A 27,925-nucleotide genomic window follows, 5' to 3' on the forward strand; every position below is an offset into this window, starting at 1 on the left:
TGATTGTGTGTGTGTGTGTGTGTGTGTGTGTGTGTGTGTGTGTGTGTGTGTGTAGGGCCATGTACAGACCTTTGGAGGGGCAGGTGGTTAAAGTGAAAAAAAGTTTGTTCTGCTACTGACATCTGCATTGTAGGCCTTTTTAAAAACAGTCCAATTGAATCCTTCCCTGTCTGTGACCGTGAAAGACGACATAAAATTCAAAAAGTAACCAGTGTGCCACTACTCATACTAGCGCTAGGCGCCGGTAGCTTCTGCTTGTGCAGCAGCAGGACAAGTGCAGTGTGCACGCGCGCAGAGGAGCCGGAGTTTTTCAAGATATATATTTTTTTTATTTAGTTTGATGGGCAATTAATTACAGAACAGGAGAGAAAAGAGACTAAAAGAAAAATAATGTATGAATTTTTTTTAAATACTACCAATCTGAAAAGGCACTTTCCTCATAGGAGTGCAAAAGGTCAGATGCTCAGACACCCCTAGAACCTTGGGCAAAAGGTCAGTTGCTCAGACACCCCTAGAACCTTGGGCAAAAGGTCAGTTGCTCAGACACCCCTAGAACCTTGGGCAAAAGGTCAGTTGCTCAGAAACCCCTAGAACCTTATCTGTGCACGTGCCTGTGTTTGTGTTTGTAATGTGATAAAGACAGTACACAGATAGAGTGGGGATGTGTGGCATGATAGTAGGTTTCCCAGGCACAGTACCTGCAGGAGTTGACCAGGATGATGAGACGGCTCCTCAGGGTGACATAGCGCACTGTTAGCTGTATCTCCCCAAAGGTCCCCTGGTGGTTCATGATGTAGCTGGAGTCAGTGTTAAAGGGACATTACACATCAAAATCACATTTTGCCAGATGTTTTCAAACCTCAAAAGTAGTCTTATGTCAAGATCCCAGGCCATCTGTTTTGCAGCAATATCCCACATTCTACAATGAATGGAAAAGATAAGCACCATGTAATTTCCAGTGCTCATCTTTTCCATTCATTTGGACTGCTTCTGTACAAAGTAAGGACCCAAGTCTCAACAATATGTTTGAGTTAGTCTACACCAGATGAGAAACTGTCTAGAATAAAACAAGAACAGATGAGGTGTGACTCTAAAATGGCAATACTTTATATTTAGTGTACAAAGTCAGGACTCATCACATAGCTGGTCAATTTCGTAAGAAATATACGAACTCACAGCACTGAATATAAAAACAAACAGTATACACAAATAGGACTGTTTGAATCTTGAGCCATTTATTTCAATATTATATGTAACTACCAACCAATGACCCCAACTGTGGTGCATTCATTAGTGGGCACCATAGCAAAGTATAGAAAAACATTTTGCAACGATAACCAATATTTTTTATGTTAATCCCTTTCCGTTTCGGCCCATTTGGTTCCTAATGAACTGTTGATAGTAAGTTAGTGACTCACTCAGGATAGGGGGCTCCTTCAGTCAGGTCAAAACGGGATGAGGCGATGGAGTTGTCCGACAGGAGGCTTTGGGAGTCGAAACGCCGAATGTGTGCTGGGGTGGAAGGGACTGTCTTCTGGCCGTCGGCGGCCAGTAAAGACCCGTGGCGGTCGCGCACGTAATCTCCATGGAACCCATTGGTGGAACTGTCCAGAGCTGCAGCAGTAGGGGTGGCGTAAGAGGAGGTGGACGGAGAGAGAGTAGGAGATGTGGTGGGTGGGTTTTGTAAGGACTGGGGCTGAGGATGAGGTGGAGGATTGAGAATGACTTTTGGTTCTGGTTTCTCCAGGGTCAGGATCTGTGTTTGAATAGAGGGTAGGGACAACGTCAAGGACACTAATAGGCAGACACAGTACAAATACGGCCATTCGTCACTTACAGCTAGATAGTGTACAGCTTGCAATATCCCTGTCATATTAGCACATCTCTCGTCAACCACTGTTAAAGCTGAAATCCACATAAGGTGAAACAGCACCACTGTTCACCGCAGCACATACATTATTGTTTGTTGATGAAAAAGAGGAGGCTCATCCAGCATCGTGGTAAAAAATAAATAAATGCAGTACATACTCTGCTTTGCTAGCACGCATGCAATGATGTCCGAGGCACACAAAAAACACCCCAAAAAGTTGCTTGTTGTTTCAAGTAACTTCTTTGTTGTAATTTCGCAAACGGACGTGGCAGTCAAATTTAGCCCAATCCCTATAATTTGAACCAAAGAAAAAAAAGTTAATCTGCAAGAGAAGTGAAGCTCAAACAAGTCCAAATAATACTTGCAGACCACAATATCCACCTGACGCCCAACCCAACTTGACACAAATCAAAAACACTGGTCTGAGAACAGATTTCCATACATCACACCCAACCATTCCATGTGAGACTATAGGGCAATCCAGTCTAAGCCTGCAACACGGATCCAGTCTCACCTCACATTTCGTCCCATTTACCAAACCCCTGAAGCAGAACACTGATATGTGAGCAGTTCTCCCTCACCCTAAGAGTGGCCTTCATCTTGATCTGGCTGTTGGCCCCAGAGCGCTCCAGCAGGAAGCGCTGATCCAAGGTCATATCTGATGTGTTGAGGAGCCGGCTGAGGGGCACATTGAGTGTGCCTAGTAACGTCTTCTTATCGTGCTCTTTGACCTGTATAGAAATATAATTATACGTTTGTCATTGTATTTTTATGGCCGTAAGACACAGTGGCACTCTCACACACAGAAACAAAGGTTCAAATCCCATTCCATGTGTTTTCAATTGAATGCCTATAGAGTATCTAATGGGTTAGGACCCAGATTGCAGTTCCTATGGCTTCCACTAGATGCCAACAGTCTTCAGACATTGTTTCAGGCTTGTTTTCTGAAAAATGAAGAAGAATGAGACCTTTGTCAGTGGACTGTAGAATCATGCAGTGCTGGTTTGCATGCGTGACCGAGTGTGCGCCATTCGTTGTTTTCCCTTTCTATTGAATAAGCTATTGTCCGGTTGAAATATTCTAGATTATTTAGACAATTGACAACCTGCCGATTTTTATAAACATCGTTTGACATGTTTCGACGAACTTTACCGGTACTATTAGGATGTATTCGTCTGCATGTTTTGACTGCCTTTGAGCCAGTGGATTACTGAACAAAACGTGCCAACAAAACTGAGTTTTTGGGACATAAAGAGGGACTTTATCGAACAAAACAAACGTTTATTGTGTAGCTGGGACTCTTGTGACTGCAACCATATGAAGATCTTCAAAGGTAAGTGATTAATTTTATCGCTATTTCTGACATTTGTAATTCCTTTACTTGGTTGTAAAATGTTTGTATGCTTTTGTAAGCGGGGCGCTGTCCTCAGATAATCGCATGGTATGCTTTCGCCGTAAAGCCTTTTTGAAATCTGACAAAGCGGCTGGATTAACAAGAAGGTAATCTTTAAGCCGATGTATAACACTTGTATTTCTTATTTATGACTATTTCTGTATTTTGAATTTGGCGCTGTGCAATTTCACCGGATGTTGTCGAGGTGGGTCGCTAGCGGAGCGCATGTGCCAGAAAGGTTAACAAGTCACGTAATAAGTTACATGGACTTACTCTGTGTGCAATAATCGTGCTTGAAATGATTTTTGAATGACTACCTCATCTCTGTACCCCACACATATAATTATCTTTAAGGTCCCTCAGTCAAACAGTGAATTTCAAACTGATTCAACCACAAAGACCAGGGATGTTTTCATACCTCGCAAAGAAGGGCACATATTGGTAGATGGGTTAAAAACAAACAACAAAAACAGACATTGAATATCCCTTTGAGCATGGTGAAGTTATTTCACTTTGGACGGTGTTTTGGGGATATAAAGAATTAATGGAATGGAGGTAAGCACAGGCACAATCCTAGATAAAAACCTTGTTCAGTCTGCTTTCCACCAGACACTGGGAGAGGAATTCACCTTGCAGCAGGACAATAACCGAAAACACAAGGCCAAATCTACATTGTTGTTGCTTACCAAGAAGACAGTGAATGTTCGAGTTACATTTTTGACGTAAATCTGCTTGAAAATCTCCGGCAAGACCTGAAAATGGCTGTTCAGCAATGATTAACAACCAATTTGAAAGAGCTTGACAAATTTTGAAAATAATAACATGTTGAATAATCTAGGTATGCAAAGCTCTTAGAAATTTTGCTAGAGACTCACAGCTGTAATAACTGCCAAAAATGTATTCTAACATGTATTGACTCAGGGGGTTGAATACTTATCTAATCAAGATATCTTAGCGTTTAATTTTTCATAAATATTTTACAAAAGCTAGAATTTTGAGTATTTTGAGCAGATCGTTGACAAAAAAATGACAAATCTATTTTTAATCCCACCATGTAACAACAAAAATGTGTAAAAAGTAAAGTGGTCTGTCTACCCAGACCTTGGCCAAAAATAGTTGTGTTTTGTAGGTTATTTGAAAGTAGTCCAATTTAAGATGGTCAACTAAAGGCAATTATTTCCTTTGATATTAAATAACTAATTGTATTTTAATGAAGGACAATTATTTGGAAAAAAAAGATACAATTTAAAAAAAATATTCCATAAACATTTGAAGAACCAAAACTAAACCAGTGAGTTTAATTACTCAAAAATATATAATTAAGCCATGGTTTGGAGGGCTTTCAGATCTTAGTAAATAAAAGATTGTCTGGAACCACTTTTGCAGATTCAAAACATCTAACAAACACATTTTCAGAATGAATTAAACCAATTTATAAAGTTAACAGTAACACTTTACATTAAATACACACGATGGAAGTTTAGTTGCTTATCGTTTAAGTTGATGATTAGTATCATTTAGTGGAACAAGACAGTTCATATTCCTCGTTTAATAGAAAAATAAAAGCTCAACTCCATTGCAATGGAATTTAAATACACAACTTATCTAACAATGTTAATAAAATGTTACTCAAGTTATTACATTGTTAATCGAGAGGCATAAGTGTCACTTGTAAACAAAATATGAACATTAAGTATCCAAGTAAGGAAATATCCAAACTTGCCTTGTTGAAATCGACGACAGCCAAGGTACATGTGGAAAATAATGTTAATTTGTATTCTGAATAAACTATCCCTTTAAAATTGGTACGTTTGTTTGAAACAAAACAACACTTTATCTGTACGTATGTGTAGTTCAAGGAGTAAATCGCATTGGTTGGTTTGATAATCTACTAGTTTAACTAATCTTAGTTGAAGGTGGACAATCCAAATGTTTCCGAAAAGTTGTCACTTTGTGCGATCTGTATTCAGATATTTGTAGTCACCTCTAAATGGTAGTAAACTTTTTTCACTATTTACAAAGCATATTTGATACTATAGTTATCCCAGGTCTGCTGTCTACAGTAGTAAAACAGAGAAATGTAGTAAAACCCCCAAAAATAGTAGTAGAAAAATAGAGTAGACCTGAAATCATAAAAAAAAAAAATGTAATAAAAAAAAAAAGACTACAGACTTCCCCATTATATGACATGATCAGGTCCATGTGTGCACTGACTCCTACCCGTGTGAAGGTTTCTTCCTTACTTATTCATGAGGGTTGTATACCTGAATATTCAGTCGCTGGTTTGTTATGCTGTGCACAAAGAAGGTAAAGCACTCCTCCCACACAGGGTCTTTGGATGCAAACACCACCTATAGGAGGGAGAGGGGAATGACAATAAAGAGGGTGCACAATGGAGCCCTTTTCTCAATTGGATTTCCTTGACTCCTCATGTCCTCTTCCCCGTCCTCTCCGTTCCTCTTTTTGAAAACATCAGAGAGAAGCGAGGAAATGTGGAAACAAATGCGTTTGTAAGAAATTACTGTCTCTCCTCTAGTGTGTCATCAGGCAAATTACGTTTACAGGAGTGGAATCCCAAAATACACTGAGAGTACAAAACGTGTTCTTTCCGTGACACCTTTTGACACCTGTTATTTCCATGATATAGCGTTCAGCTGGATTCATCTGGTCTGTCTATGATCCCTTATTGATGTCACCTGTTAAATCCACCTAAATAAGTGTAGATGAAGGGGAGGAGACAGGTTAAAGAAGGATTTTTAAGCCTTGAGACAATTGAGACATGGATTGTATATGTGTGCCATTCAGAGGGTGAATGGCAAGACAAAATATTTAAGTGCCTTTGAACGGGGTATAGAAGTAGATGCCAGGCACACCGGTTTGAGTGTCAAGTACTGCAACGACGCTGGGTTTTTCACGCTCAACAGTTTCCTGTGTGTATCAAGAATGTTCCACCACCCAAAAGACATCCAGTCAACTTGATACAACTGAAGCATTGGAGGAAACATGGGCCAGCTACCCAGTGGAACGATTTCAAAACCTGTTCTGAAGGCAAAAAGGAGTGCAACTTAATATTAGGAAGGTGTTCCTAATGTTTTGTACACTCAGTGTACATGTGTGAAGTGGTCAAATTAAATGTAACTAGCTGCACTATACATTTTACAGATAAAAGGATAAGTAATGTATTGCTTTTTTAAGATGTGTAAGGTTTTCTCCTCTGAGAAAACAGCTGTTTCAAAGGGGGTGTGGCTGATTTCAAAACTCTTCCGTGGTAGGACACACCTTAACATCCTTTGCCGGAGGAGGCAAACAAGGAGAAGAGGAAACTCCTCATTTCACCTATTAAAGAATTGAAACTCCTACATATGGTGACCACTTATTGGTTTCCGGGTCACGGAGGAGAGGAGGAGTTGAGGAGAGAACTGATTTTTTCCCCTATTGATAAAAAGTCAAAGAAAACACCTGTTACAAAATTGCAAAATTCCAGTAAGTTTTAAAGAATTCCACGTTTTCCCAGAAAACCCAGGTCTGAAGATTCCTGGAATCGGGATAGGAGAAGCAGGAAATTCTGAGTCCTTCAAATCAGGATTTCGGGGATTTTAGGTGCCCTACCTGTAAGATACAAGTAACTGCCAAAATAAACAACACACGAACATAAATTGTCTTAATAGGGTGTTGGACCACCATGAGCAAGAACTTCTTAAATGCACCTTGGCATATATTCTACAAGTGTCTGGAACTCTATTGGAGGGATGCAACACCATTCTTCCTCGAGAAATTCCATCATTTTGTTGATGGTGGTGGAAAACGCTGTCTCAGGCACCGCCCCGGAATCTCAAATAGGTTGAGATCTGGTGACTGACACAGCCATGACATATGGTTTACATCGTTTTCATGCTCTTCAAATCATTCAGAGACCACTCATGGCATGTGGATTGTCATCCTATGGGGGCATAGGCATGGTAGCCAAGCATTTTTATACATGACCCTAAGCATGATGGGATGTCAATTGCTTAATTAACTCAGGAACCACACCTGTGTGGAAGCACCTGCTTTCAATATATACTTTGTGTCCCTCATTTGCTAAAGTATTTCCATTATTTTGGCAGTTACCTGTATATAGAATGGTTAACGGCAGATACAGTATGTTGAATGATGCAATGGACAAAAAACGTATTAGTGGGGGATATACTATATTTAATTAATAGAAGTCACATCCACCTGGCATGACTATCCCTACAATGCAGCAGCATACAGTGTTAACATACCTTGCTTTTCTGATTCTGTTCATCAATGGAGAACTCCACATAAGAGTTTGGATTGTTGGGTCTCCTTGTGATCTATAGATTAAAAGAACATTAACATTGATATAAAAGAGGCTCAGCTATGAGTCTGTCAGAGTGAGTAAGTGCATGCGTCAGTGTGTGTGTGTACAGTGAGCTCCAAAAGTATTTATTGGTATGGTTCTGTACTCTAGCACTTTGGAATCGAAATGATACAATGAGGTTAAAGTGCATTTGCTGTAAATTTTGGTTGTGTTTCAGATTATTTTGTGCCCAATAGATTTGAATGGTAAATAATGAAATTTTATCAGTTTAATTGTAAATTATAATATATTTCTAAATCAGTGGAGGACAGCTCATAATAATGGCTAGAACAGAGCAAATGGAATGGCAACAAACACATGGAAACCATGCGTTTGACGTATTTGATACCATTCCACTGATTCCGCTCCAGCCATTACAACGGGACCGTCCTCCCCAATTAAGGTGCTATATCAACCTCCTGTGTTCTAAACACTTCTAAATTAATGTGGATGCTACCATGATTACAGATAATCCTGAATGAATTATGAATAAATTATGAGTGAGAAAGTTAGACGCACAAATATCATACCCCCAAGACATGCTAACCTCTCACCATTATAATAACAGGGGCTGTTAGCATTTTTGGGGGGATATGAATCATTATTCACGATTCATTCAGGATTATCCGTAATCATGGTAGCATCCACATGAATGTAGAAACATATTCTATTCTTATTTACAATAAAAGTGACTCCAAAATAACACAATATATTATTTACCATTCTATTGGACACAAAATAATAACTTTTGACTACTTTTATAGTGTACAGTATAAGTGAATTTGTCCCAATACTTTTGGTCCCCTAAAATGGAGGGGACTATGTATAAAAAGTGCTGTAATTTTTAAATACCCTCAAATGAAACCTGACAGTCTGCACTTTAACCTCAGTCATTGTATAATTTCAAATCCAAAGTGCTGGAGTACAGAGCCAAAACACTGTCCCAATACTTTCAGACCTCACTGTATTTTTAAATTAACTTGCATAATATTCACTTCATTACTTAGAACCTGTACTTGTCCAACTCCAAAATCAGAGATTTCAATGTCAGGAACACTCAGCGGAAAAACAAGAGATTTCACAAAAGATTAGGTAAACAAGCTTCAGCCAGGTCTGACATGTCTGGTTTATGAGTGGCGGAGCGCTCTGGAATGTTCTAGTTTGCCTGCAGGCAGCTCCCATATAGGTTGCCTTGAGTCTGCATTCCACTCACATGAGAATAATATGAGCTAGGCTCACGTGAGCAAACAGAGGAACGCATCAGCTCATAAGAGAACGGGTGCTCTCTGTGTATATACACACACACACTAGCTGCTAGCACACTACATGACCTAGAGAGGGGAGCCTATAGTGTTAGCAGACTTCAGAGAGGGAAATGTCAATACTTCTTTAACAAGGGGATCTACACTATACTGTATAAAAAGGACACTAATGCACAAACATAGATCAAATATTAGAAACTGTGCTACACCTGGCAGCTTGTTAATGTGTGCATGCTTTCGAGAGAGAGCAGCTCTAGACTAATCGTCACAACATACAGACAGTGGAGATTGTCCTCTGACTAACCAACCTTCAGAGAAAGTTCTGCATTACCACAGGTCAAAGACAGAACTCGCTGCCTACGGTCCAGAAAGGGACCTTACTTATGCAAAAGGCATTTCCCCGAAGAGTGACATCAGAAAAACTGAAGATTCTCACAGCAGTGTCACAGAGTGACCAGGAGGGGGAGCAGAGGAGGGGAAGCAGAATCAAAAAGATCAAGTCAGGGCAGACAAAGCAGGTATGGGAATGAATACAACAGGTCACACCCATATGGACCTGCCTTCTCCAGAAAAACAGGAAACACTAGTGCATTACCAGGTACTGTGCACAACGGAAACCGTTTACTCCAAAAAAGAAAAGAGTTTGTTGGACAAATTCAGGTAGGTCCCTCCCTGTTTTGTTTCCGTTTGCTGCTGTTGGCTTCCATTTGGTTTCTAGTGAACACAACCCTGGAGTACCAGTAGCAGGAAATTCAACTCTGCCTAAGTCATATTCATGAGGCACCAAATGGAAAACAGACTGAAACAGGGAGGGACTACCTGTCCAATAAGAAACTAAACATTTCCAATGCAAAATGATTCAACATGATGTCCTTTATGTGCCCTACTAAATACGACCCATGCATGTAGTCAATCTTACCTTGGCATCTTTGGCGTGCTTCCCATCCTTTTTAAAGTGGCTGAACTCACTGTGGTCTTTCTGTGGTAGGAAAATGAATGGATATTAATAGTATACAATAGATATTTCAGATAGAAAAACCAAATACTGGCACATGTCTGCAATAAAGTAGAATGAAGAGCATGACAAATAATGTAGTGCATGTATCAAAATAACACATTAAGGGCTCTATTTTCAGCTGGCGTTAAGCAGTTGTCAAATGCACTCTTTGCAATTTTGACCCGTTAAAGCCGGCACTCTTCCGTTTTCAAATCCTAGAGCCAGGATTGGTAATTTACTTCTTACATGAGCACACTTCTCCCATCTGTGCGGAGATGGGAGAAGTGGTAATATCTGAGGTGTGTCCTTTGGCTCGTGAGACCGCTTTGAAATACATCTTAAAATCACCAAAGCTTTATTAAAAGATCAAGTTTGTGAGTATCCCCTTCTTATCTATCTATTATACATTATTTGAGCCGTAAAAACCCCTCCATGTAGGTTATATGCCCATCATGGAACGAGAGATGACATGATCTGGTGACACTGGTATGTAGAAACATTTAAGTTATTGTCCTGTAACAATTGCTTGTTTTCCCATTTCATTTGATAAAGAAAAAAAGCCCTTACAGGCTACCCCTACCCTACTATAATGAAAGATAATTCAACAACAATTCATCTGGTGTCTTTCTTATCCTAGCCATGCATTAGCCAAGTAGGCTATCCATAAAAGACTTCTAAATGGTCTACTCGTGAGGCTTTTGCCATCATGCTTTTGCATTATTCACATAGGTCTACCTGCAGTGCATAGGCTACTCCATTCGGTTTATATCCATCCTGATTTCCAAAGAGCGCCTCTTGTATTCAGATTATTCAGTCCTATAACATCATATCAACGGTAGGCCTAGGCTACATCCTGCTTATTGAGAACATGCCTCACACATACAAATTACGGGAGCCTAGTATTTTTTCATTTGAGGAGAAGTGTGATGCGTAAAGGCCTATAGTCGTTGAAGCCAATTACAACAATGTTGACTGTCAACACGCCAAACATATTGAGCAAACATTGTTTTTGTTATGTTGCTATTACGTGTTACTGTAGCCTATGCTATTTAATAAACTCATAATTTCTGCAGTGAAAATAGCAACAATATTTCTGACACCCCCAGACACATAGCCCTATCGCCAGCTAATATTTACCATTGCGTTAGGTATGATAAAATAAATCTCTAAAATGTTCAATGCAGCAGGCCACGTTTTATGACAGAAAACTTGAGCACAATTGACCTTTCGCTAAGCCCCGCCCCTCTTGGTACTGTTGCAACCTCGGACAACATCTGCAAAATCTGACCGACCACCTTGATTTGGTCTTATGTGGCAAAATTTGAAATTGTGTATGGTTTTTTGTTGTTGATAAAGGTAAAGACACAGAGCTACAAAATGGTATATCATACACTGCAGTTGACGAACAATGGGAAAGTAATTCTGCTTAGAAAGTTGAGAAACTCCACTTTCTAGAAAATGGCCCTTGAATGTTTGGTACACCTACTGGAAAGTTCTTCTTTGTTTACACCACGCCTTAGTCCCACCCATCTCTTTAAGGATTCACATGTGAGGCCATGTGCTAAACAGAGTAATGTAGAGTAGTGAACAACCAAAGATTTCAAAACTAAAAATTGTGAAATAAGTAACCTACAATAAGGAAAACGCCAGGTAAAAATACACTTTATCTAGTTCTTGGCCTATATCCTAATCTGACTTTGGTGCAGGTCATGTTGTTCTTCACATTACAGTCTCTGGTAAACACACACTATATCAAATACAATCAAAATGTATATGTCACATGCACATGATACAGCTGTAAACGGTACAGTGGAATGGTAACTTGCATATTTGCATAGTAGCAATATCACAAATAGAAAGGGTCCAGATAAATGTTTTTATAATTATTAGATGACGCTTCCCGAGACACTTGTCTAAATTGATGGGTCATGTGAAAGAAATGCTATAACCCCCAGCCACATCTAACTAAGTAGATGGGTCACTATTGTCTAGACATGTACACATGTTCATGAAATACAATAGATGGCTGTAAAATCACACCCAAACAGTACAAACTGATTGTCATAGCTAGCCACCATGCATGAAATGCTGTAGTATGAATCTGCAGGTAGCTAAAGCTAACCAACTAGGGTTAACGTTTGCTAGCTAGCTAACATTAGGGAATGCAAATGGGTTTCTGAGATCGAAATAATATTACTACACAGATCAAACACGTAACGTTAGCTAGCGAGCCAGCAAGCTAATGTTTGCTAGCTAGCTAACAATACGCTTTAACTTGAAATGAAAATGACTTTCCGACAAAATTATAAATGTATAATTTCTGAAAATGTAGCTAGACTCTTACCCGTATACATGGATGAACGTGTCACGGCAGACTGAAACCACTTTAACTAAGTAAGACGTCTTGTATAGTTGTATAAAAAAAATACAAATGAAAAGATTGACACATACGCCTAGCTTCCTGAAAATGGTCAAATTTTCCAGGGAAGCCTAATTACCCATTCAATCACTGGCGAAATCCACTCACAATGATTTCAAACTGTGTTTCTAATATACAATGAGATCAAAACTGACACCCAATAGTTTCCTGATTAGCAGGGGGTATGTTGTGGTTGACTGTCATTACAATTGCTTCACAGGAACCTGTTCTGTTTGTAGTGTAGCTAGCCACTGAACGGCTCTGAATTCACTGTCAGCATGCAGTCAAAGCTATAACAACTTTTAGAGATAACTAGTGCGCTCAAATCGTATCCTAATGCCGACAGCAGATGGGAGCTGTATTCATAACATTGCTAACTCCGGTAGCTAACATTCATTTTGAGAAACTGAGAGCTAGTTAACCAGCTGAGCTAGCAAACAATGTAACAAAGGTCTAATTTCAGATTAGAAAAATACTCCATCAACAAGCTCTGCATTTCAGGAATCACAGTAGCAAATACACCCGGTGCACTGTTCAATTATTTAGCCATTTAAACATGTATTTTTTGAAGAAAATTCTCAGTATTTGCCATAGCCTTCATTGGCTTTCATGTGATTTAAATGTGAGCTTGTCCGAGGTGTCAGACTCGACGACAGTTGTTATCCATTGGAGCGCTGTGAATGGTTGCCCAAAATTCTGAGGCAGATCTTTGCGAAGGGTCAATTGTGATGAGTTACAAATGATGGTACTGGTGATGATCATCTTCAATAAGGGGATTAAATTGTAAAATTTATATTTGATTGTCATCGGCCTATCACATGATGTTTATGCAAAATTGCTGACTCTTTGTTATAGGCATGTGCTAAGGCATCCTGGGGCATTCAGATTGAGTGGAGAGTGTCTTGTTGGTGCTCAGAGAATGTGTACTAATGTTTTCATAAGCAAATAAACTTGGTTATCGCAACTTATATTCACGTCGCAGACTGTTTGTGCTAGTTAACATGTGAGTCTCCGTGGCTGTACAGGCTCGACAGATGTACTTACTGGTAGATTTGAGGCATTGTCTAGATACACAGCAAGCATAGCACAAGCACAGCCATCAGATGTCTGTAACGGAAAAATTAAAAGAAATACACAATATTCGTCAAAGGTTGTATACGGTTAATAAGCACATTTGTTGTTTTCCTTTAGCGACCAGGGGCTGTGCAGTATGAAAAGACATATCAGAGCTTCCACAACACGGTTTGGGTGAGTCGGCTCAACCGCTTAAGAATGTTTATAAACTGCTTAAGAGTGGTTATAAATCTGCTTAAGAGCGCTTACCTCCGCTAGGAGTCCCGGGTCAGTTTGTAGAGAGAGCCACTGCAGTTTGAGGTGAACCTCTCCACTCGCCACATCAACCAGGGGGAACCACTATGACAACGAAATGGGAATAGTTTATTCATCTGAACCGAGATGTTATCACCCTCAGAACCTCTCAGAACAAGGCTAGTCAACTCCAGGCATGGAGGGCCAAAAGTTCTGATAGAAAAAAAACCCAACTACCTGATAGTTGATGTATTGATTTATATCACCGATTGGCCAGAGAGTCTTCTCATTCAATTCTTTAGATACCAAAAGGTAGAAAACACACTGAAACCGGGAGACTACCTTAGCTAATAATCATTTCTATTTGTATCCACATTTTAAAAATGTGTTCCGTTATGTGCAGGGCCATAACCAGGGTTTGAGTTAGTGAGGTCCGTCCTGGACATTTTTTGAAAGTTGAATTTCATTTACTGCATTTCTACACAATTAAAAACTTTAACATTATATTTGGAGAACAGCAAAAATGACCCCAGCCATTATCACCTTGGCTGCTGTAGGTTCATTCACCTCAGTTGATTAGAGGTAGATAAAGAAAACCAGAAGTATTTTGGCCTTGCAAGACTCGAGTTTCCTATCCCGCAACTAAAACATTCAATGTGACCTTCTCACCTTATCCATCTCTTTTTCCTTCTTCACCTCTCCAAAGTCCAGGCGAAACCTACGATGGATATATTTATTTAACCAGGAAGGGCTCATTGAGATTTAAAATCTCTTTTTCAAGAGCGTCCTGACCAAGATAGGCAGCATCAAATCATTACAAAAATTACAGACAGACAACATGAAAAACTACAAGTAATCTAGTAAAAACCATTGAATTCACAAGAGTATAACAAAATCAAAAACAGCAAATTAAAAACATTGACAGGTCAGGGAATCAGCCTCAAAATCCTTAATCAGTGATTTAAAAACACCAAATCGGGACAAGTTCTTCCAGTTTAAAAGTATTTTGTAAGGTGTTCCAAGACGATGGCGCAGAGTACATAAAAGCCCTTTTACCAAATTCAGTTCGGACATTTGGAACAGTTAGCAGGATAAAGTCCAGCGAACGAAGAGAGTACCCACCACATTTCTGAACAATAAAAATGCCCAAATAAAAAGGTAGTAAACCCAAAATGACTTTGTAAATAAAAGTATACCAGTGACTGAGCCTACGAGTGACTAGAGAAGGCCAGCCAACCCTGGTATACAAAGTGCAGTGGTGCGTAAGGGTTTTGCAGTTTAAAATAAATCTCAAAGTGCCATGGTAAAGAGTGTCAATTGATCTCAAACACTGAGCGGAAGCATTCATATATAAAATATCCCCATAGTCTAGTAAAGGCATAAATGTAGCTGATACTAGCCTCCTTCTGGCTTCAAAAGAAAAACGGCCTTATTCCTAAAATAAAATCCCAACTTCAGCTTCAATTTTTTTGTAAGTTGTTGAATATGCAATTTAAAAGAGAGTCCGTCATCAATTAGAATTCCAAGATATTTATATGAGGTTACAACCTCAATCTCCTTGCCCTGACAGGTAGTAATAGGTGAAAGGTTCAGAGGTCTATTTCTTGCATTAGAAAACACCATTAGTTTAGTCAGTATTGAGGATAAGCTTCAATTGACACAAGGTATGTTGAACAGTATAAAAAGCAGTTTGCAAGTTCTGGAAAGCTTTTGTAAGAGACGAGGCACAACAGTAAATAACAGTATCATCAGCATAAAAATGAAGTTGTGCATTTTGGACATTTTTGTCTAAATCATTTATATAAATAGTGAATAAGAGAGGACCAAGTACAGAGCCTTGGGGCACACCATTCAGGACAGACAATTTAACAGACATAAGCCCATCAAATTGAGTGCACTGAGTTCTATCAGACAGATAGTTAGCAAACCATGCAACTGCATGCTCCGAACGACCTACACTCAACAATCTCTGCCTTAGTATAGCATGATCAACTGTATCAAAAGACTTAGAGAGATCAATAAAAAGTGAGACACAGTGCTGTTTTTTGTCAAGGGCTTCAGTGATATCATTTAAAACCTTCATGGCTGCTGTAATTGTGCTATGCTTCTTCCTGAAGCCCAATTGGTACATTGATAAAATAGAGTTAGTAAATAAAAACTCTTTTAGCTGTTCACTTACAAGGGTTTCAAGTATTTTCACCAGGGGTGACAGCTTTGAGATTGATAAATAAGCCCTCAATTGGTCAAAGTATCTAACCAGGGCCATGTTCAATAGGCTTTGTCACACAAATGTTGTGGAAAATATTCCAGATAGATAACGTCATGAATAGAGCCGGCATGATTCCTTACTCTATGTCAGAGGCATACGTTCTACATGACATATTTCTATATGAACATTCCACAACCTACTTGTGCACTACTGAATGTTTGACATGGGTCAGCAGTCAGTGACAAGTGGGCGTAAGAAATCAGAATGGGGAGGTTGTGTCTATTCTCGTGCACATAGTAAGTGGTTTCCTCACTTCCCCAGGGGGTCATCCTTGTCAGTGTCCTCGTCAAACACATCCACCTCTAACTCCTGCCCAGGGGCCTCGTGTACCACAAACTGCAGTTGACAAAAAAGGGGATAAAAAAGAAATCATATATTCAAACATATTTTATATGGTAATAAATAAAAACAAAGAGTATAGACAAAGGAGAGTGTATAGACAAAGGGGAGAGAGAATGGGTTGACTGCATGATTGTGAGTGTGTGACTACATTTACAGCAGGAGGATTTTCAGGAGTCCCTACCTCATAAACCTCGTTCCAGCGTGGGTGCAGGTTCTCCTGGATGGTCTTGCTTTTGAAGTGGATATTGCCGACCCTAAGCACCGCGTAGGGGTCAGACTTACCCTTCATCATTCCCATCATATAAGTGTCCTTCGCTATCAGATCCCGGGCCTCCAGCAAGTGTACCCTCACAACTCCCTAAAACATCATAAAATACTATAGTTACAAAAAAAGTACAAAACACAACAAGATCTTACTGCACACACCCACTAAAATAGAAATTTAACAGAACTAGCATATTTTTAAACCCCCAAAATATGAACACAAGTTAGCCAGCAACACAGGAACCAGATTTGATTAACAGATTTTTAGAGATATAGAAATAACTGAAGATCCCATTAAACCAATGTTTGGTGTCAAATCTTGTTCTGACATTTCATAGAAAATTACAATTTCATGGAACCACTTCCAATCATTGGAACTGTGCCATAGATGTGCCATACACTCAAATTGTGTCTATCCATCCTCCTGTGTTGTCCGATCAGAACACCTACTGTACTGGGCCTTTAGCACTGACACAGGTCTCAACACAGTGGAGTATCAGTTTACTGTACTCACACGAGGCAGGGGGAACCTCATCTGGTCCACTTTGACCTGTTCTATGAGGGGGATACACATGCGGTTGGGCAGGACCATAAGGGAAGCGATGATGTCCATGATGGCTGGCTCAGACAGGTGACTGTGGTGAAGGGTTAGGGCAGAAGTCACTTCAATTTGAAATAGTGATTTTGAAACTGATACATTCTGACCTAAAAATTCTGAATTCGTAGAACTCTTTTTCAAGGAAAAACTGCTAAATATATGTTGTACTTCTATCTAAAAATTGTTTTAAAACATTACCTTAGACCTGGAGTGTCTAGGAGGTTGGTCAACCCTGTCCAGTTGATTTGTAGGGTCTGAAAATTAAACCAATTTGATAACTTTAAATAAAACATTTCATCACTCTTAGCATCCTACCACAAGGATGCCGATGTCCTGACGGGGCACAACAGGTCCCATACTCATTAGTGACATGGTAGGGTTTAAAAAGTTATAGCCTATACTACTAGCCTTGGACCTCCTGAAAACCAAAATATATAACATTTAGTTATATAACTATAATAAATAGAGGGTGAATGAAGGTAGCAAATTTTTTAATTTTTTTATTTTTTATCTCTGGGTGTCATAGGTATAAATAACAAACAGAGCCATCTTTCAGAACCCACCGGCCGACGAATGAAGAACATAGTGACTCCTCCCACCAACGGGGCATCTCCAATCAAAGGTTCCAGAATGACACGCAACATGCCTTGAAGCTGAAAAATAAAAACATAGTGACATGATTAGAAAAGGGCTGATATAGATCAATTTAAAGATCAAAACCAGTTTTAAAACAGTTCCTCAAGAGGGGCAATTTCTCTGCAAACCAAAAAAGCTAATTACACACAAAGCAAATTGAACACACGGTTTGATGTGAGAGGAGTAAATGTGACACACCCGGTTTGCCACGGTAACAATGTTCAATTTTGAACCACAGTCATCCTAGGCTAGCATAGGGTGGTTGTATGTGCCAGTAGCTAGATGCCACACAAGAACATCTGATGCCTACCCGAATACTTTTGACCCCAGCAGTGATGGGCGGCTTCACCTCTGTGTCGATGTCCACATCCCCATCGTAACTGTGAAGCAAAAAGCACTGTCAACAGCACAAACATATCTGGGACCAGGCTAAATCCAAAGCCCTAATAGTTTACAGGGAGTCATAGAACGGACCCCTACAGTACCTTGTTATGGATTTTCGGGGACAATAAAACGACTACTTCTGCTGTACAACTAACTACAGTACTACTAGCCATTGTAGGCCTATTGTGTCTTTATAGTGCTGTACTGTGTGTTATTGATTCGATGTTGACTACTACTACTACTATTACCTTATGTGCAGGTCCATAACCACCTGCCTCTTGTCCACTTCATGGGTGTACACTTTAAGTCCAGTGATTCGGAGGGGCTGAAATTAGGACAATATATATATATATTTTATCACCAGGTGCCTCATTTATCTAAGGTGCGTACGCACCAAAAAATATACGCTGGCTGTGTCCGAATAATCCTACTTGTGTTCTAAATAGTAGCAAAAATAGAATGTTTTATAGTATGGGAATTTGAAGAATTGCTTTGCATGCAAATATAGTTTTTGGGGGGAAATGGAGGTGTTTGTTGACATGCACAGAATACATAACAATGGTAATAAAAAAATATGAAAGAAATATGATGAAAATATGCATTTGCTGTTAGCAAGGAGATTGCATAACTGGCCTAATATGTTTATTTCATTGTGTAAATCATATTCTAATTATCTCCTGATTGGTTTATTCCCGCTACTATACAACAAATCTTACCATTCATTAGGGATGTGCATCGTTCCCTTTCAAGATGATACGATACAGGAACGATATGTTTTAGTTTGAAACAATTCGGTGTGATTCGGTTTGATTAAAGAACGAATCGATGCACTAACATGTTGCATAAACACATTCATTTTCCATTCTAAATTAAAATCTGCTGCTGATGGAGGGTCATGAGCTGGGCCTTTCTGAGCTGGATCTGTCTGAGCAGACTTCTCTCTCTGGTTGTGTGTGTTTGAGAATGATGTATGTCTATGGGGTTTGAGAATGATGTATGTCTATGGGGTATGTACTGTGTGTGTGTGTGTGTGTGTGTGTGTGTGTGTGTGTGTGTGTGTGTGTGTGTGTGTGTGTGTAAATGATGTATGTCTATGGTGTATACTATGTAGGCACCTGATTTGAGCCATAAGGGAGACTAGGCATCTACCACCGCACTTCCACTATCAGATTAGGGTGGGCCCCGCACTTAGGTTCTAAGAAATCCCTATCGCCCAGTAATGAACTTGTCATTTTTGCAGATTAAGTGTTTGAGCTTGTAATGCATTAATATTTATCGCTTACAAATTAGCCATGACAATACCAATGAATATATAGCACAATTTTGGATTTTACACCAATCCCAAAATCAAATGGTTTTGAAGTTTAGCAGAGACGAAGAGGCGAAACGAGAGGGATAACTGGCCACAAAATCCGTCTTCTCCAGCAGGTAGTGTTTTGTACTCACCAAGCAAGGAGTTTTTGTATGGAGGTCAATGAGAAAGTTTCGAATTTGGTTAACCAAATTTTTTTACAGCTTATTTGCTACATGTGGCTTTGATCAGAAAAATGTGCTGAGAATACAAATCCTATGATCTCCACGTACGCCAACATTTCGTGAGGAATTAAGCACGGTTGATAAATCAGGGCCCCAGGTACTAGAATTCATACAAACCTAGAACCACGAGGTGAAACCTGACATGCTAACAACAAAAGCTCTCTCACTGTATGACCAAAGTGGACTTTTGTGAAGGTGAATGTTTTGAGGTATGGGCTGGACAATCTGATGGATGGCTGGATCTTCTCTTTGAGGAGCTTCTCCATGAACATGCCAAAGAACGGCCACGCCTGCAGCAAAATCTAAAGACAAACAGACAGACATATGACCAAAGAACGACAGGAGAACTAGTTGCGATCAGCATGACCAAATCATTGTGTGGATAAACAAATGTAGAGCATAACTTTGTGAGGTTGTGTATGTGATATGTCATTGAAAACAATGTTGTTTTGAAAGCTTTGTGGGCAACATGTCAATGTTTAAAGCCGTTCATGACCAGACCCTCCCCAAGACTACACGAAACAGATCTGTTTGTGCCGTCGGGCCAACTCCATTGCTGAGGTGACAACAGCACAACAGACAAAGAGTGACCAGCATGAATGGAAAAAACATTATTTTACCTTGTTGAGCCAGTCAACCTTCTCAAGTTCGGGAAAGTGTACCTTTGGGAAGAGAAGAGACAAATTTACAAGAGAGTTTGGTTGACACAAACCCTTGTGATTCTGTGAGTTGGCAGGAGTCCAGATAATGAAGATGACCCATCCTCATTTAATAAAGACTTACTTTTGAACTTTGAATAGGTCTACATTGTATGCAGGGAGATGGACATATTAGACAAAGAAACCAATCAGAAGCACATTTTATTTCACATATAGTGCCTTCAGAAAGTATTTATACCCCTTGACTTATTCTACATTTTGTTGTGCTAAAGCCTGAATTCAAAAATTATATTTTGTCTTACCCATCTAAACACAATACCCCATAATAACAAAGTGAAAACATGTTACTGTCAGAGTGGTTGAATATAGAACTGCGTCGTCTTAATCTACCACAGTGTGTGGTTTTGATATTGAAAGGAAAAATACTGGTTAGGCAGGACCTGATGACTAATCAAGGGATTGTAATTCCAAACCTTGTGGGAGAGCAGGAGATGAAGGTCACACCCCCCAAAAACAAAACCGGAACATTGTGAAATACAAAATGTCCACTATATTGTTTTAACAATGACAACTACTGCCTCAACTTACCTCAACATGTTGACAAAATACTATTCTAAATGTACAACAGCCTCAGCAGTGGCACTTCATTATCTTTGTCAATGTTTCCTATTAGGCATGGGTGTGGTAAGGCATGGATGAGTGAAACCTCCTGCAACATAATCACACAACTATGACGTCAACACTTCAAATCACCAGAAATATTCCCATGATGTCTCTAGAATATTAATATGTCCACAGGAATAGATTAAGAACACTGCTCTATAGCCTGCAGTTATTTGGGGACACGGTAGTCAATGTGGCACTGACGACTGCCTTTGGCAAAACACAGAGGCCCAACATTCACTGCAATTTGGCAATAAACCACAGCTTGATTCAAACGCAAGAAATAATACGGGGGTGAAAGCTTCTGCACTGCATATTACACTCCCAAACAATACAGCCACTGCCACTACTTTGTGATTTCCCAGAAATGGAATACAATGTTAGGTCTTACTATTATTACTGAGGCAGAAAGTGGCTGGAAGATGATGACAAATGACACTTCTACATGTTTGACCATAACACTACATTGCTATAACAATCATACAAGTAGGCTAGTGCTGAGCATTTGGTCTTAGTGGGTCATTTGTATGCTCATACACAAATTTAAAATAGGCCTATGTAGGCTCTATTCTTAGGAGTGCTTAGCTTTAGCTGTGTTTGCTTTAAGTCACACAAAACCTCCCAGACATGAACAGCTGTAGCCTAGATGAGTTCATTCGTTATGTAAAATGTGTAGAAACGCCTACTGATCCAGCAGGACACATTTCATTTTGTGTGTGACTGAGTATGTGTGTATGTGCATATTTTTCATCTTATGTCAGCCAGAGTACCACGTAACATAACTTCATTTCCACATATGGGGAACAACCTCTGCCTACATCAACAACATACCAATACATACCCAAGTTGCCATATTCAAGGTTTTCAACTCGTTGTGGATCACTTGTGTTTCGTTATCCATAAAGTTCATAGCCGTTCCAATTCGGATATCTTTCCACTTGCGGTTTTTCTTCCACCAAATGATCAGCATCATACACAAGAGGATCCAGATGACGCTGAGTCCGAGGTACCCTGTCAAATACACAGGATAAAAGACCAATAGCGCTCTCCCGAAGTACATCAGAAATTCCATCAAGAGTTGATTGACCACGCTCGGGCTCAACGTCCCCGTGGTTCCCGGGACAGAGCGCTCGCCGAATCCTCCTCCCTGGACGGTTCCTTTGGAATCGCCTGAATACATTTTGTCAGTAGGTTAAGCTCTGGGTGTAGTAGTAGTCGGTACGGGTAGCTGTTCGGCCATGTGGGCCCTACTGAAGTCCTTTTGCGCTCCTAAAAAATGCGTTACGCCATGGCCATGTCCATGTCCTGACTGTTGAAGTCAAATCAAATCTATTCATTTGGTAGCCTTGGCTGTTGACTGATATCTGAGTCAAATCTAGTAGTTGGGAACTTCCGTATTAGTACCTGCACAGGTGGCTACGCCCAAAAACCTCTCCTAACCTGACACCTCTTGAGGCATCCTACGGTGCGTTCAGTTCGCTTGAAAGTTTGCTACATTGCGGAACAGTTTGTACTGAACGACACGTTTTCCCCAAATGTTATTGAAAATACTTTGATGTATGTTTGGTGGGTGTGGCAAGGTGTGTCTTGAAGCAATGAGTGACGTTTTTAAAGGACAGCGTTCCCCAACCCCTCCCCATTTTTCAACTGGTCGATCAGTACAGCACCATTTCCGTTAAATTGAACGTTTCAAAACGTAAAAACGTACTGAACGCAATCCAGCTGATGCCCCTGCAGCCAGTCATTAAAACTGGCTCCTGTCTAAAAACATAGCTCTTAGATTTCACTTGACAAAGAATGTAGTAAAACTGGTTTTCCATTTCAAGAGACCTCTCCTTTCTGCCATGTCTAATCTAGGTAACTATGCCTTGGCAACATGTCACACTAGGGCTGTGCACAGACCTTTTGGGGGGTATGTGCTAAAAGATATATATAAAATACTGTGGCCTTCCATTAATATACCCAACCCAACTCCATTTGTTTCCACTATCATGTATTCCAGTGGGGTGCAAACCTTTTGACCCACTACCCCAAAAAAGAGTGGTACAAAACTTGCGACAACCGTGCAAGCACAGGCTGAACATGCCCGCAATTTCTACACAAATGTAGTCTGTCATTACAATCTAATGCCTCGATCACACCGACAGAGTTATTCCATTTTGGTACACCAGAAGTACATTCATTTCCAATGCAACACTGTGTTCGCCTTGCAGCGTTGCAGAGGCAGTTGCAGTGCGTTCTATATGTAACAGTTTAGCATCCGTCCCGCCCCTACCTGGGCTCGAACCAGGGACCCTCTGCACGAACCAGGGACCCTCTGCACCCATCAACAACAGCGACTCTCGTAGCATTGTTACCCATTGCTCCACAAAAGCCACGGCCCTTGGAGAGCAAGGGAAACAACTACTTCAAGGTCTCAGAGCAAGTGACATCACTGATTGAAACACTATTAGCACACACCCCACTAACTAGCTAGCCATTTCACACCGGTTACACTCACCCCCCTTTTGACCTCCTCCTTTTCCACAGCAACCAGTGATCCAGGTCAACAGCATCAATGTAACAGTTTGGCTTCCATCCCTCTCCTCTCCCCTATCTGGGCTTGAACCAGGGACCCTCTGCACACATCAAAAACAGCCACCCTCGAAGCATCATTACCCATCACTTCACAGAAACCATGGCACTTGCAGAGCAAGGGAAACAACTACTTCAAGGTCTCCGAGCAAGTGACATCACCGATTGAAACGCTATTAGCGCGCACCCGGCTAACTAGCTAGCCATTTCACATCGGTTACACATATATTAGATTTATCGATAGTATGCATCAAACTGTGTAGACGGAAATGGTAGCAGAAGGGGAATGTTGTACTTTTGTTGCACACATATCCAGACAATGCTGCGTTCCATTTTGCGCAATCACGCTGTTGGTGTGAACGAGGCGTAACGCATTGTTGGTGTGAACTAGCTAGTTAGCTAGAGTTGTACTAGCTAGATAGGGTGTACTAGCTAGGTAGCAAGTGTTTACAAGCTAGATAGCTAGTGTGTACTAGCCATAGAGAATGATAGAGGCCTCTAGTGACCAAAAGGCAATTTTAGCATGGGCAGCGCCATTGAGCGTACACTATGCTTCTGTCATTTTAATGTCACTCTAGCCAGCATTCTAACCGTTTGTATTCTTATTTCAAAATAATCCTACACGCTGTGTAGTGAAAGAGTACACTGCTATTTAATTAAATTGTAAATATAACAATGATTTTATATGTGTAAAAGAAGGCATCACATTTTTGCTTTAGTTTATTGAAGAGAGTTGTATCTTTGTAAATGCGCTCCACAAACATATCATCATGGGCACAGGACAACACAATCCCACCATTCCATAGCTGTGACCATCAACTGCTCTTGAACCCAATAATATTAATGGCGCTCCTTCAACTTGTGTGTGCCATGCTCAACTTTGAGGTATCTACAGTCAATGTAGCTTTTGCATTTGGGCCTTTTTCTTCTACAAGCCCGAAATGAAGGTCTCTCAAGTGAGTAATATAACAGATACACCTAGCCATGGTGCATTTGGGTGGATAACCAGTCCACACTTCCTATAGTTCAGGTTGTTCATAGTTGAATAGTCCCTCAACACCTCCGTCTCCATTTCCAGGATTCTCTTTATCTGTGCCATTTGACTAGTTCCTCTCAGCTATGTTTTCAGCTGTGCTTTGCCCTCTCACATGTCTGACTTCATTAAAAGTAGAAGCAGTCACTCCTCAAGGAGTGCCACTCGGGCATTTCACTTGGACTTCTTGTGGCTCCTTCAATCGCATGTGACTGTGACATAGACACAGACATAGATTTCAGGTATAACTGCTCTTGATTGGTTAACACATATAGTATGCATGGTCTGTTGCCCTTAACTGGTAGCCCTGTAGTGGCATTTTGAATGCGACGAATACAATACAAGCGACGAATACAATACAACCTTACAGTGAAATGCTTACTTACAAGCCCTAACCAACAATGCAGTTAAAAAATAAAAAATACCCCCCAAAAATAAGAATAAGAAATAAAAGTAAGAAATAATTAAAGAGCAGCTGTAAAATAACAATAGTCATCAGATATGTCATCAGAGCGTGCAACAGAACATTGTACTGTCTGCACTCGGTTTGTTGTTTATATTAAAACCTTTTCATTAAATCAATTTTAATCTGAACTAAAGTTTTGTTGCTAACGATTCCACGACGCGGTTAGCCATTACGGCTGGGACTGCAAATTTGTGTTCCTTTTTAGCGTGGATTCCGCGAGTGCTAGCTGGCTGTACTACAGACACCTGTCATCGTCGTGGGAAAGACTCATTGTTATCTTTTCGTAAAACAGCTGGTAGCAGTAAGAGCCAATCTGGATACTAAGGAGATCCTGAGGGAAATCAACGAGTACCAACAGCTTTACGCTATGGAGGAACAACATACTCCATCATGAAAAGATCCGACCACCTCACAAAATAACTTTAACCCGACAAAAATAGTAAATAACGGCTACTTCTCAGAGAGTTTTGATTTGTCAAGAGGAGTTAAACAAGGGTGTCCGCTGTCACCATATCTATTTGTTATGGCCATCGAAATGCTAGCTATTAAAATCAGATCCAATAACAACATTAGAGGATTAGAAATCCAAGGCTTAAAAACAAAGGTGTCCATGTATGCCGATGACTCAAGTTTTATATTAAGTCCGCAAGCTATATCCCTGCAATGTCTCATTGAAGATCTAGATAACTTTTCTGTAGTCTCTGGACTAAAACTTAATTATGATAAGTGTACAATATTACGTATTGAATCCTTAAAAAAATACAAGTTTTACATTACCCTGCAGTTTACCTATAAAATGGGCTGATGTTGAAGTAGACATACTTCGTATTCATATCACAAAAGATATAAATAAGCTCTCCACAATGAATTTCAATAGAAAACTTGTAAAAATAGACAAGATCCTGCAGCCATGGAGATGCTTTTGTCTATTTATGGAAAAATTGCCCTGATTAGTCATATCTCAGTTTACTCACTTACTTATGGCGCTGCCTACTCCTGATGATTTGTTTTCAAATCCTATGAGCAAAACATATTTTGCTTTATCTGGGACACTAAACCAGACAAAATAAAACGTGCCTATCTATATAATGAATATGAATTGGGTGGGTTGAGATTATTAAATATAAAAGCACTAAACCTCTCTCTAAAAGCTTCACTGATTCAAAAGTTTTATTTGAACCCTAAATGGTTCTCAAGTAGATTACTAAGAAAAGCTCATTCATTGTATAAAAATTGCCTTTTGCCTTTGTGCAGATTGACGTCTCCTTTTCGATTAATTGAAAATGATACTTTTTTCAAAATATCTCTCTTTTTCAAACAAGCATTGCAGAGCTGGCTACAATTTCAATTTCATCCCCCTGAAAAGATAGAACAAATACACTGCTAAAAAAATAAAGGGAACACTTAATCAACACAATGTAACTCCAAGTCAAACACACTTCTGTGAAATCAAACTGTCCACTTAGGAATCAACACTGATTGACAATAAATTTCACATGCTGTTGTGCAAATGGATAGATAATGGATAAATGGAATAGACAAAAGGTGGAAATTATAGGCAATTAGCAAGACACCCCCAATAAAGGAGTGGTTCTTCAGGTGGTGACCACAGACCACTTCTCAGTTCCTATGCTTCCTGGCTGATGTTTTGGTCACGTTTGAATGCTGGCGGTGCTTTCACTCTAGTGGTAGCATGAGACGGAGTCTACAACCCACACAAGTGGCTCAGGTAGTGCAGCTCATCCAGGATGGCACATCAATGCGAGCTGTGGCAAGAAGGTTTGCTGTGTCTGTCAGCGTAGTGTCCAGAGCATGGAGGCGCTACCAGGAGACAGGCCAGTACATCAGGAGACGTGGAGGAGGCCGTAGGAGGGCAACAACCCAGCAGCAGGACCGCTACCTCTGCCTTTGTGCAAGGATGAGCACTGCCAGAGCCCTGCAAAATGACCTCCAGCAGGCCACAAATGTGCATGTGTCAGCATATGGTCTCACAAGGGGTCTGAGGATCTCATCTCGGTACCTAATGGAAGTCAGGCTACCTCTGGCGAGCACAAGACAGCTTGATAAAAACCAGTCAATATTCAGGTCCCCAAGAAAGAAGACCTTTCAGTTCACATCACATACACTAAAAAAGAACACAAAAATAAAGTTCTGCTGGCTCTAGTTTTGTCTAATCTTGATTATTGTCCAGTTGTGTGGTCCAGTGCTGCAAGGAAAGACCTAGTTAAGCTGCAGCTGGCCGAGAACAGAGCGGCACGTTTTGCTCTTAATTGTAATCAGAGGGCTGATATAAATACTATGCATGCCAGTCTCTCTTGGCTAAGAGTTGAGGAGAGACTGACTGCATCACCTCTTCTTTTTATAAGAAACATTAATGTATTGAAAATCCCAAATTGTTTGCATAGTCAACTTACACACAGCTCTGACACACACACTTATCCCACCAGACATGCCACCAGGGGTCTTTTCACATTCCCCAAATCCAGAACAAATTCAAGAAAGCGTACAATATTATATAGAGCCCGAATTGCATGGAACTTCCTTCCATCTCATATTGCTCAAATAAACAGCAAACCTGTTTTTTTAAAAACAGATAAAGCAACACCTCGTGGCACAATGCCTCTCCTCTATTTGACCTAGATAGTTTGTGTGTATGCATTGATATGAAGGCTACGTGTGCCTTTAAAAAATGTTTTATGCAGTTCTGTCTTTGAGCTGTTCTTGTCTATTGATGTTCTGTATTATGTCATTCTGTATTATGTTTCATGTATTGTGTGGACCCCAGGAAGAGTAGCTGCTGCTTTTGCAACAGGTAATGGAGATCCTAATAAAATACCTAACCTGCCACGTTAATTATCCTAACCTGCCACATTAATTATCCTAACCTGC

General features: G+C 40.1%; 1 protein-coding gene across 1 annotated transcript in view; it reads right to left on the minus strand.

Annotated features, from left to right (window-relative positions):
- esyt3 (extended synaptotagmin-like protein 3) overlaps nucleotides 1–22,340 on the minus strand; it is a 29,594-nt gene extending 7,254 nt beyond the window's left edge. The window contains exons 1-19 of the mRNA XM_071340277.1: nucleotides 21,805–22,340; nucleotides 20,262–20,303; nucleotides 19,809–19,943; nucleotides 18,354–18,430; nucleotides 18,032–18,101; nucleotides 17,649–17,738; nucleotides 17,284–17,339; nucleotides 17,002–17,122; nucleotides 16,405–16,581; nucleotides 16,135–16,217; nucleotides 14,282–14,330; nucleotides 13,628–13,717; nucleotides 13,349–13,411; nucleotides 9,808–9,867; nucleotides 7,529–7,600; nucleotides 5,528–5,614; nucleotides 2,452–2,601; nucleotides 1,419–1,756; nucleotides 699–797 (exon numbers count right to left, since the gene is read on the minus strand). Coding sequence (XP_071196378.1) covers nucleotides 699–797; nucleotides 1,419–1,756; nucleotides 2,452–2,601; nucleotides 5,528–5,614; nucleotides 7,529–7,600; nucleotides 9,808–9,867; nucleotides 13,349–13,411; nucleotides 13,628–13,717; nucleotides 14,282–14,330; nucleotides 16,135–16,217; nucleotides 16,405–16,581; nucleotides 17,002–17,122; nucleotides 17,284–17,339; nucleotides 17,649–17,738; nucleotides 18,032–18,101; nucleotides 18,354–18,430; nucleotides 19,809–19,943; nucleotides 20,262–20,303; nucleotides 21,805–22,143 — 2,198 coding nt within the window. The 5' untranslated portion in view covers nucleotides 22,144–22,340. The remainder of the gene's footprint in view (nucleotides 1–698; nucleotides 798–1,418; nucleotides 1,757–2,451; nucleotides 2,602–5,527; nucleotides 5,615–7,528; nucleotides 7,601–9,807; nucleotides 9,868–13,348; nucleotides 13,412–13,627; nucleotides 13,718–14,281; nucleotides 14,331–16,134; nucleotides 16,218–16,404; nucleotides 16,582–17,001; nucleotides 17,123–17,283; nucleotides 17,340–17,648; nucleotides 17,739–18,031; nucleotides 18,102–18,353; nucleotides 18,431–19,808; nucleotides 19,944–20,261; nucleotides 20,304–21,804) is intronic.
- Between the last annotated feature and the right edge of the window lie 5,585 nt (nucleotides 22,341–27,925).

This window comes from Salvelinus alpinus, chromosome 14, assembly GCF_045679555.1.
Source record: "Salvelinus alpinus chromosome 14, SLU_Salpinus.1, whole genome shotgun sequence".
NCBI classification, from domain to species: Eukaryota; Metazoa; Chordata; class Actinopteri; order Salmoniformes; family Salmonidae; genus Salvelinus; species Salvelinus alpinus.